Source organism: Aplysia californica, unplaced genomic scaffold (genome assembly GCF_000002075.1).
Source record: "Aplysia californica isolate F4 #8 unplaced genomic scaffold, AplCal3.0 scaffold00464, whole genome shotgun sequence".
Classification (NCBI taxonomy): domain Eukaryota; kingdom Metazoa; phylum Mollusca; class Gastropoda; order Aplysiida; family Aplysiidae; genus Aplysia; species Aplysia californica.
In genome coordinates, this window is record NW_004797734.1 from 314,539 (window position 1) to 324,868 (window position 10,330).

At 41.4% G+C, this 10,330-nt stretch overlaps 1 protein-coding gene across 1 annotated transcript; it reads right to left on the bottom strand.

The window, feature by feature from the left end:
- Nucleotides 1–4,005: 4,005 nt before the first annotated feature.
- On the bottom strand, nucleotides 4,006–5,464 carry LOC101848836 (probable cell cycle serine/threonine-protein kinase CDC5 homolog). Its single transcript, XM_035971570.1, has 3 exons — nucleotides 4,919–5,464; nucleotides 4,364–4,491; nucleotides 4,006–4,123 (listed from the first exon to the last, which is right to left on the bottom strand). The coding sequence occupies exons 1-3, from the start codon at nucleotides 5,462–5,464 to the stop codon at nucleotides 4,006–4,008; spliced, it is 792 nt and encodes a 263-aa protein (XP_035827463.1).
- Nucleotides 5,465–10,330: the final 4,866 nt, after the last annotated feature.

Below are 10,330 nucleotides of genomic sequence, written 5' to 3' on the forward strand. Positions count from 1 at the left end.
TTGCTAATTAAAGTAAGTTATAGCTACAGTTTGTGTGTATTTTTGTGCCTGTGATGTGTACATAGGTGTGTGTGAGCAAACGAGAGCGAATATAATAAGCATGGGAAATATATATCAGCGTTTATTCTACGGGGGTGAGATGTACGCGTATATATCAAGCACAGAAAAAAACGTAAATATAGGAAATACTTGTGATTCAGTGGGAAAGGGGGGGGGGAGGTGTTATATAAAACACTAATGTGATTGGCTGTACTGGGTACTCTAAATATGCACAAGTCATTCTATGTAGGATGAAGATTTATGATTGGTTATTCTAATGTATACTACGGTATTGTGATTGGTTATTCTCCTTTTTAAAAAAAAATAAGGACTTGTGGTTGGTTATTCTAACGTACGATAAGATTTTGTGATTGATTATTTTAACGAATAGTACTCTTTTGTAATTGTTTTTTTTTTAAATTAGTTTTTAAAATGAAAGACCTATGATTGGTTATTTTAACGTAAAATAAGGCTTTGTGATTGGTTATTTTAATCTTTAAAAAAAATAAAACTCTTGTTATTGAGTGCTAAGTGTTTTCTATCTGCTGATCTGCTGAATCCAGTGCAAGTGCGAGAGGGATAGAGAGAAAGAGAGAGAGAGAGAAAGAGAGAGAGAGAGAGAGGCAGAGAGAGAGAGAGAGAGAGGGAGAAGGAGAGAGAGCGAGAGAGAGAGAGAGAGAGAGAGAGAGGGAGAAGGAGAGAGAGAGAGAGAGAGAGAGAGAGAGAGAGAGAGAGAGAGAGAAAGAGAAAGGGGGGGGGGAAGGGAGGGAGAGAGAAAGACGGGGGAGAAAATGATTACAATTTGTATTACCTTTATCGCACATCATATATTTTTTTATTCATTTTTTTTTGTTGTTGTTGCTTTTTTTAAAGCACACTTAATCTTGTTCATAGAGTTACCAAACTCTGAAATGTATAATCGATTTTATGAATAGTGTAACACATTTTGAAGTATATAATCAATATTATGTATAGTGTAATCAAACTTTGTGAAGTGTGTAAATCAATCTTATGTAAAGTGTTACCAAACTTTATAAAGTGTGTATTCAATCTTATGTAAAGTGTTACCAAACTTTATAAAGTGTGTAATCAATCTTATGTATAGTGTTATCAAACTTTATAAAGTGTGTAATCAATCTTATGTAAACTGTTACCAAACTTTATAAAATGTGTAATCAATCTTATGTAAAGTGTTTCCAAACTTTATAAAGTGTGTAATGATCCGTACGTATAGTGTTGTCAGTCTTTAGTAATGCATAATAAATAGCATACATTTTGTATAGCGCAAATCCCCGCTCAACAGCAAGCTCTATGCGTTTTACAATCGAGATTATTACCCTAACAGACCTTAGAACACAGCTTGGCTATGTTATTATTCTAGGCTTTCCGAGAAGCATACAGTGCAAGCAGCTGATTAAGCGCCGAAATACTAAACAAACTGACAAGATCTTTTGCTGTCTATAGCTGGGTACCCATTCCCGTCTGGGTGAAGTGAGGAAAATGCGTGTAAAGTGCCCTTCTCAAGGACAAAACGTCGGGCCCTGAAAGGATTCGAACACACGACCTTGCGGTTGCGAGTCCGACCGCCTAATAACTAGACCACGGACATCACACAAAACCGCCTAATAACTAGACCACGGACATCACACAAAGTGTGAATAGATCGAACATATAGTGTTACTAAACTTTAAAGTGTGAATAAACTGGACGTATAGTGTTACCGAAATTGACTGTCAATAAAATAGAACAATATGAGCATGTCTCAGAAACTCTGCATGCATTCAGTTTTGTTTTCTTTGTGTTTTGTTTTGAATAAAGACAAGCGTGTCGACAACGGCCCTTAAGTGCACGGAAAAAGAAAAACAAAGAGAAACTACATAGGGTACAAAACCTTGTTCTCAAGGTTAAAGAAACCCAAACTTCTTCACCCATTAATTCTTGACCTAAAAGTTTATAACCTTTGGATGCAAATGAAAGGATTCATGTTGTATTTGCACCAATTAAAAAATTCTTACTTTTTAAGACCCTGAAAGTCTGTTCCATTAATGGAGCGCTGTGTACGAAAGGTTGCGTGCCTTTTCGTGTGTGGGGGGGGGGGGGGGGAGGGGGGTATGCCGTATGCAACAGAATGCATATCTCAAACAGGTCACAATGAAAACAAACTAAAACTAAGGAGGTGAAAAGTGCCATTTCATGTTTTTAACACAATATCCAAGTGCACAGAGTGTATCTGTTGGGGAAATACAATGTTTACAGTAAAATAATGATTTTAAAGCAAGAACTTCTTTGGCGGTGCCGTTTTTTCCTGAACTGTTCAGCAATACTGATTGCAATGGGTCTTGCTTCTTGTTTTAGTTCAGTTCAAAGATTGTTCAGATTTTCCTCCTCATTTATTGATATTATTCTCATAATTTATTTTATGTATTTTGATTAAGGTAGCTTTGTCTGTTTCTAAGTTGTCCATTTCTCTGTGTCGCCTACTTTTCCATGGGGTTTACTTTGCTTTGCTACTCCTCAAAGAAAACTGCTCTTTACGGATGTTGTAAACAACATCCCCAAACACCTCCAGACATTGACCGTAATTGTTGTTGCCCAGCTTTGCCTGAAGTACTCAAATGATGAAAGATTTTGCCAGGATCCTTTTGAGTTGGGAGGAAGAAAATAATTCTGGGCCATATGGTTTGTGACATTCCTCAATCTCCAACAGTCTACGTCTGTACGATACTGTGAACTTGATCCATTCCATGGTTTTCCGATGTCTTATCTGTGGGTACATAGCGCTGCTGTTGAGAGCTTGGTTGTGTGGCACAACACATGTTTGTCCTGTGAACCTTTCTGCATTTATGTATTTTGATTGGGCTACGGGCATTCTAACCTTTCAACCTATTGGAGTTGAAATAATCCTTATCGTGTGATTTGGAGTGGTATTTGCACAACGCTACACTTCGAGCAGGAAACAAAAACATGTCTTAGTAATGAGATGCTATACAGACTTCTGAATGGAGTTACAAAACATACCGATGAAATAAAACTACTTTGTTTTTTTATGTTGGCATCATCGCCTTTTCCCTCTCAGTTTCCACGGGCTTGGGACCGTCTCAGAGTACACTGTACACCGAGGCCTGATTAAAAAGACGGCGCTACCGAGCGCTCACGTCTGGGGTATGTTAGTTGTTAGTCAGTTTAAGAATGTTAGTGTTATGGTTTGGGTCAGTCAACAAATTGGATGTTAGAAATTAGTACATTTTGCTAATTAAAGTAAGTTATAGCTACAGTTTGCATTCTAGTGATTTAACGATTGAGTAGTTGTTATTGAAACAGCTGAAAAAAAAGACAAAACAAAGTAGCCGATTAAACCAAGCTCCGCCCCCACAGTGGCTGGAATAATTTCGGCTCGTTAGTAACACATTAATGAAAACACAGAAATGCACGTACGAGACAAGACATTTCAGTGTTAGATAAAATGGAAACTTTTTAGTTACTGTGAGACAACTATGTTAGTAAAGTAAAATAGAGAAAATGCTGTGTTCACTTCGTAGGTAGCAGGTCCCCCCTCAGCGGTAGTGAGGGTAACAACTCACCAGCAACATGTGTAAAGTCCTCGTCAACTCCCCATTACTCACATGATGATTTCAGCTGGTGATGTATAGGCCCTGAGCTTGCCTTGGTGTGTCCAAGACACCTGCTTCCTGCCTCATTGAGTTTTCTGTTGGTTAAGACAAACACGAGTGCAAAATATGTGTCGTTGGGTGGACACATTTGTAAGTAAACTAAAAGTTAAAGTAGTGTAGTACATTTCAAAAACCAAAATAGCAATTCAATTAAATAATTAGGTGAATTAGGTAAACGGAAATGGGTGAAATATAAGAAAACTAGAAACAACTTCAACACCACATTTTGTTAGAAAGTGCTAAAATTAAGAAATAAAAGAGGAAAAAAAGTATGCAAATACAGCACTTGCACTCGTTACAGGGAGTCTATGATTACCCTGAACTGCTGAAAGCGCTCACGAAGGAATTCCAGGAGATGGCAGACTGAAAGTCGGAGTCGTGGGTTGTTCTGTACAAGCCTGTAGAGCACAAACCTGTGGAGTAAGCAAAAATACTCAGATAAATAATCGGCAACATCAAGTGAAAGCAAGTATTCATATTATGGTAAATGGAAATTTCTGAATATTCTACGTAACAGACTACAAGTATGTATTTTCTTTAAAAAACCAACATATTACTATTTTATTTTTCATTTACAAGGAATCAACAGCACTCATCTAAAAGTAAAGAAAGCTGCATTGGGTTAGGATCCAAAGTAAAGAATGTCTCGTTACCTGAAGAAGCCCAAGAGCGGCATTACGGTTCTGTCGGATTTCACAGCGTGCAGAAGATCCTCTCCATCGCGAGGTTTTCGTTTGAAGACAAGAAACCACAGCGTTGCTCCAAGTGCGTACGCGTCCGTCTGTAGGGAATAAGAGGAAAAAAGAGTTGGTCAATAGTGAGCAAATGGTTCCTAGCAACAGCATATTGCTGCAGTATACAAAGACCTTCAGGGAGCACACAGAAAAAAGAAAGGGAAAATACAATTATCTACTAGTACTCAATAGTGACAAACAAGATTACACCAGACAAACAAAGAAAGGATGTTATGCATATTATAACCTAATAACAAAATCCACAGCGCATTTACAATTTTTAAATAAAATTACTTGTTTACAACAGAATAAAAATATACAATAAATTTACAGCAGAAACAAAGCCACAAAAACATACCAACAGACAAACAAACAAACAAAACGTCAGGACAACTTTTACACAACATTAAACTTAAACAAATCAAACACGCAAATAAACAAGCTCACTAAGTAGAAAACTCTGCAGTTACTCACCAGAAAAGGATCTACGGTGATGTCACTCTGGATCTCTGGAGCGAGATAGCCTTTTGTTCCGAGTACGTTCTTGCTGCTCACTCTGTTTTGTCCGTGTGCCAGAAGGCGGGACATTCCCAGGTCACCGAGAATAGCGTTGTTGGATTCATCCAGGAATACGTTGGCAGGCTTCACGTCCCCGTGTACAGCCCACCTGTTGTGAAGATATCTCAGTGCACAGGCGGTCTGCACGAAGCAGCGCTCTAACTGTTCCCTGTTGAGAAGGTGACGCGCATCATGCAAAGATCCTCGTGAGCACAGAGGCATGCAGATAGCTACAAAGTCCTTGCACTTTACTGCCCAGTCCATCTTCATGATGTGCGGATGCGAAGCGTAGTCCATGAAACTGATTTCGTGAAAAATCTCCAGCCAACTGTCCCGGCCTTGGCAGTCTGTGAGTCGTATCTTCTTGATGGCCTTGCGAATGGAGTTGTCGTCTTCCATTGCCGCTTCCAGAACTTGAACCGGCGTGATCGCCTTCTGGCACAGAACGCGCACTTGCCTCATCTTCACGGATGACCAAAAGTCACCAGAAATGAACTTCACCAAAGGAACTGAAAAACTTTCCATACTTGAAAATTCACGACAGATGTTGAGAAACGATACTCAGGCACACTGAAAAAGCAACGACCTCTCACTGTAAAAGCGTTACGGTGAACTGGAGGATGTCCAGGTCTGCTGACTTTATATTCCCCTGTTGCTCCTCCCTTTCCCCTATCACCGCCAATCAAAATCCTAGTAAGGTTCATGTCAAATGAAGGATTAACAAAGTGTGGCTAGTTGATTATGCGCAGTTGTTATTTACATGGCGAGGGTTTTTGTAACACCGACCGTGCTGTTGTCCAAGACGAATAAAGACCTATTGTTTCCTTCTCCAAGGTGTGAAACAACATCACTGGAGGGTGAAACAACGCTGAAACGGCCTTTGTTGTCCAGTCTTCACAACGTCTTCGTGTTGTTGGCTGCATGTCGCAATAGCGGCCAGCGTGTCATAAGGATTCCATTGAGCCAACTCTGCCCTGAGTATCAAAACAAATAAAAACACCCTGAAGCTACACGTGCTTACTAAAATCAACAACCTTTTGTTGACATTGAAATCCAAACAGTGAGGGTATGGGAGAGGGATGTTGGACAATACAGATAATTAAGAGCAAGATAGTGTTCAGATACTATAATCTTGAGCATTAAATTCCTCACAAGAAAAAAAAATACTCACTTTAAAACTACATTTCAAGTTCCATATCTAAAAGCAGAAATCTGTAGATTCTGTGTGGGTGCGTGTGTGTATGCGTATGCTTGAGTGTGTATGTGAGAGAATCGTGTGAGAGACGAGACGGAGAGTGGGTCTGCCTGTGAGTTTGTTTCTCTGTTTATTTGAGTGGTGAAAAAGTGAATTTCACAGAAAACGTAATGCTGGTAAAAATTAAAAAAAAAAACCAACCTAACTAACCAACGAAAACGAAGGACGGGCTTTTCAGAGTACGAATTGAGGGGAAAGTTTCACTAAGTAAACAGCACTTGGTGGGACTTGTTCTCCATATGTTATAACAAAAACCAAACTTTTTAATCTTTAGGCCGCTAAATTTTGTTGCATTTTTTTCCGTTCGATGTTGGCTCACTGAGAGAAAGTCCCTGGAGCAAATGATTTTTTAAAAAATGGGATACATGCTTTGGGCTAAAAAAATAATTTAAAAAAGGATTAACTAAGCCAGGTCAGTTGTTGTTTTTTTTAAAATAGTAGATGTTTCCGTGGCTAGCATTTTTCTGTGACTGATCGTGCTGTAGTCGAAAATGAATAAAGATCTATTGTTTCCATCTCCAAGATATGAAACAACATCGTCTCAGGGTAAAAAAAACACTGAAATGGCTTTTGTTGAAGTGTTTATAACATCTGGTTGTTGGTGGCTGTATGACGCAGTAGCCGCAAGCACATCATTTGGACTCCATTGAGAGTACTCTGTTATAGCAGGTATTTAAAAAATACGCTCAAGATTCAAAAGTCTTTTGTTGACGTTGAAATCAAAACAGTGAGGTTAGGCTAGAGGGAGATCGGCAGAACAAATTAATGGGCAAGGTAATAGGCAGCTCCCAGAATTTTGAGTAAGAAATTACTTACAACTAATGAAAATTAATTACCTGGAAAACTACATTTCAGCTCCATAACAAAAAGTATAGAATTTTTTATTCTGTATGGGTCCTTGCGTGTGTGTGTGTGTGTGTGTGTGTGTGTGTGTGTGTGTGTGTGTGTGTGTGTGTGTGTGTGTGTGTGTGTGTGTGTGTGTGTGTGCTACCGTTAATCTAAGGGCGTATGTATGAGCATGTGTTGAGATGAAGGTATTGTAAAACGCTTACCTAGAGTTGTTTTGCACGGGAATGGGCGCTATAGAAAATATTTGCATCACTCTTCTTCTTCTTCTTCTTCTTCTTCTTCTTCTTCTTCTTCTTCTTCTTCTTCTTCTTCTTCTTCTTCTTCTTCTTCTTCTTCTTCTTCTTCTTCTTCTTCTTCTTCTTCTTTTTCTTCTTCTCCTCCTCCTTCTCCTCCTCCTCCTCCTCCTCCTCCTCCTCCTCCTCCTCCTCCTCCTCCTCCTCCTCCTCCTCCTCATCATCATCATCATCATCATCATCATCATCATCATCATCATCATCATCATCATCAATATCACATGTCGCTGGGACCAGGTTGAGCTATCGAGAATTCGGTTGGACCATCATTGGAGCTTAAGATGGTATAAGAACTTTGTAAATGAAAAGCTCAGCCCATGCTGCCGAAGATGCGGCCATGAAAAGGAGGATGTCAAACATATGTTTGAATGTCCAGGAACAATGGCAATTCGAATGGAGTTATTTGGACGAGTGGGGGTGCCGCTAAGCATATTGACAATGGAACCGAAAAAGAGCCTCGTTCTCGCTCGAAGATTTCTTCGTGGAGTCCGCCAGGCCCATTAAGGAAACAAAACAAAAAATCATCATCATCTTCAATATCATTATTATTATCATTATTATTATTATTATTATTATTATTATTATTATTATTATTATCTTATTTATATTGTCATTTTTTATTCCACCTCATGTTATTTTTATTTCATCATCCCATCTCCCCTCCTCCCCCCATCCCCCCTCTTCCCCCATGTGCTAGGGTCTGATGATGGAAGGACGTATGACCCAGATCCTGCCCCTACTGGTATGTGGGGCTATGGGTGTGATCGCCTTTGCGTCCGCGCTCTTCCTCCCGGAGACCACGGGCAAAGATCTACCCACAAGTACAGAGGACGCTGATAGGATGTCTGGGTGAGTGTGGGAGGAATGGAGAAGGGAGGGGGAGGAAGGAGGGATGGGAGGGAGGGGGAGAATACGGGGAAAGACCTGCCTACGGTACGAGTACGGAGGACGCTGATAGGATATCTGGGTGAGTGAGGGAGAGGGTGGAGGAGGAAGAGGGAGGTAGAGGAGTGGGGAGGGGATGGGGTAGAGGGAAGGAGAGTACAGAGGACGCTGAAAGGATGTTTGGGTGAGTGAGAGAGAGAGGGTGGAGGAGGAGGAAAAAAGGGAAAGAGGGAGGGAGGGTGAGACCACGGGCAAAGATCTACCAACGAGTACAGAGGACGCCGATAGGATGTCTGGGTGAGTGGGGGAGAGGGTGAGGGAGGGTGAGAGGGAGGGATGGAGGGATGAAGGGAAGGGGAGGGCAAAGATCTACCTATTCAAAGTTTATTTTCTCTATCTCTCCTCCTTTTTTTTTTCTTTGTGTATTACTTTCTTGTGACACCTCTATCTTCAGCGTTTATAATAATATATGGTCGCTTTTAAGGTCAAGCGGGCTAACCCAGATTTCGGGGGTTTCCAGAAATCTTGACCTACACCAAAAGTGGGCTTTGCCTTACCTAAAGGGGAAGTGTGTGTGTACATTTGTGTAGCTATAGAGAAAAATCTCATCTCCTTGTCTTTAAAAGAAACCGAACAAGGGTCCAAAAACTTTACCTTCGATTTTCTCAAAACAGCATTTTTCGTGATAGCCCGCTTGTGCAGAAAAGCGACCATATATGACTTACTTTTGTTCAGGGCACTGTCATGACCGCCCATAGACTTGAGTTATAATAAGACCAGACACTGTCTTGGTGAGTTGTTGGCGGATGCTCTGGTGTGGTTTGCTTCTTCTTTGCTATCAAACATCTATCGCCCTTATCCCCCCATCTTTTTTATGTTTGTTACTCTTTTGTAACACCCCTAATCTTCTGGCGCTCATATGACCTTATGCAGTTGTGAGCGCTGTAAAGCCTCTACTAAAACTAAACAACTAAGACACTGGCATGGCCGTTCTCCGCTCTCTGCAAAATCTTCGCTGCTCTGGTGCGCACAATGGGCGCGCAAGTAAACAGCAAACACATGTCTCGTTACAGTCGGATACACACGCACCCTTTCCCTCCTTTCCCTTCATTCTGGTTCTAGATAGGATAGATATATAGAGTAAAATGGTGCGCTCCATGGTGAGCTGGGAATACGTCATAGTGAGTCAGCATGCACTGTCTTAGATATTACAATGCAAGTCTATTTGTGTCCCCCCCCCACCCTTGTGACGTCACTATCTCTGACACACGATTATATGCGTGACGTCACAGTCCATGGCACACAGCTATGTGTGTGACGTCACTGTCCATGACACACGATTATGTGTGTGACGTCACTGTCCATGATACACGTCTATGTGTGTGACGTCATTGTCTCTGACACACGTCTATGTGTGTGACGTCAATGTCCCTGACCCATGTATATGTATGTGACACTTCCCTTGTGACGTCACTGTCCTTGACACACGACGTCTATGTGTGTGACACTCGCCCCCCCCCCGCCCACTTGTGACGCCACTGTCCCTGACAAACATCTATGTGTGTGATCCCCCCCCCCCCCCCGTGTGACGTCTCGACCTACCTAGACTCTCCGTGTGTTTCAGAACAAACCCCATCTGCTGTGGTCGCAAGAAAGACAAATTGGCAGTGGCAGACGGCGCTATGACGTCAGAGGAGAGACAGAGCGCTCTGTGAGACCCCGGAGGAGGTGCACCAGGACCTGACGCATTAAAATTCCCTCGTGCTGGGGACAGGGCAGTGTGTTGTCTGTGGACGTCTGGCACGCACAGATTTACACACACATACACACATACACACACATGCACAGGTTTACACCCAGATACATACATACACACACACGAACAGGTTTACACAGAGACACATACATGCGTACACACACGCACAGATTTACACACAGATACAGACACACACACGCGCGCGCGCGCGCATAATAGATCTATTTTTACACACAGATACATACATACATACACACATGCACATATTTACCCACAAATACACACATGCA

Excerpts from the sequence above, each read along its gene's own strand:
- LOC101848836 (XM_035971570.1), bottom strand. The coding sequence starts at position 5,464 with ATGAGGCAAGTGCGCGTTCTGTGCCAGAAGGCGATCACGCCGGTTCAA. Across the intron at positions 4,492-4,918 it reads TCACCGTAGATCCTTTTCTG|ACGGACGCGTACGCACTTGG; the intron begins GTGAGTAACTGC and ends TATTCCCTACAG. Across the intron at positions 4,124-4,363 it reads CCGCTCTTGGGCTTCTTCAG|GTTTGTGCTCTACAGGCTTG; the intron begins GTAACGAGACAT and ends CTTACTCCACAG.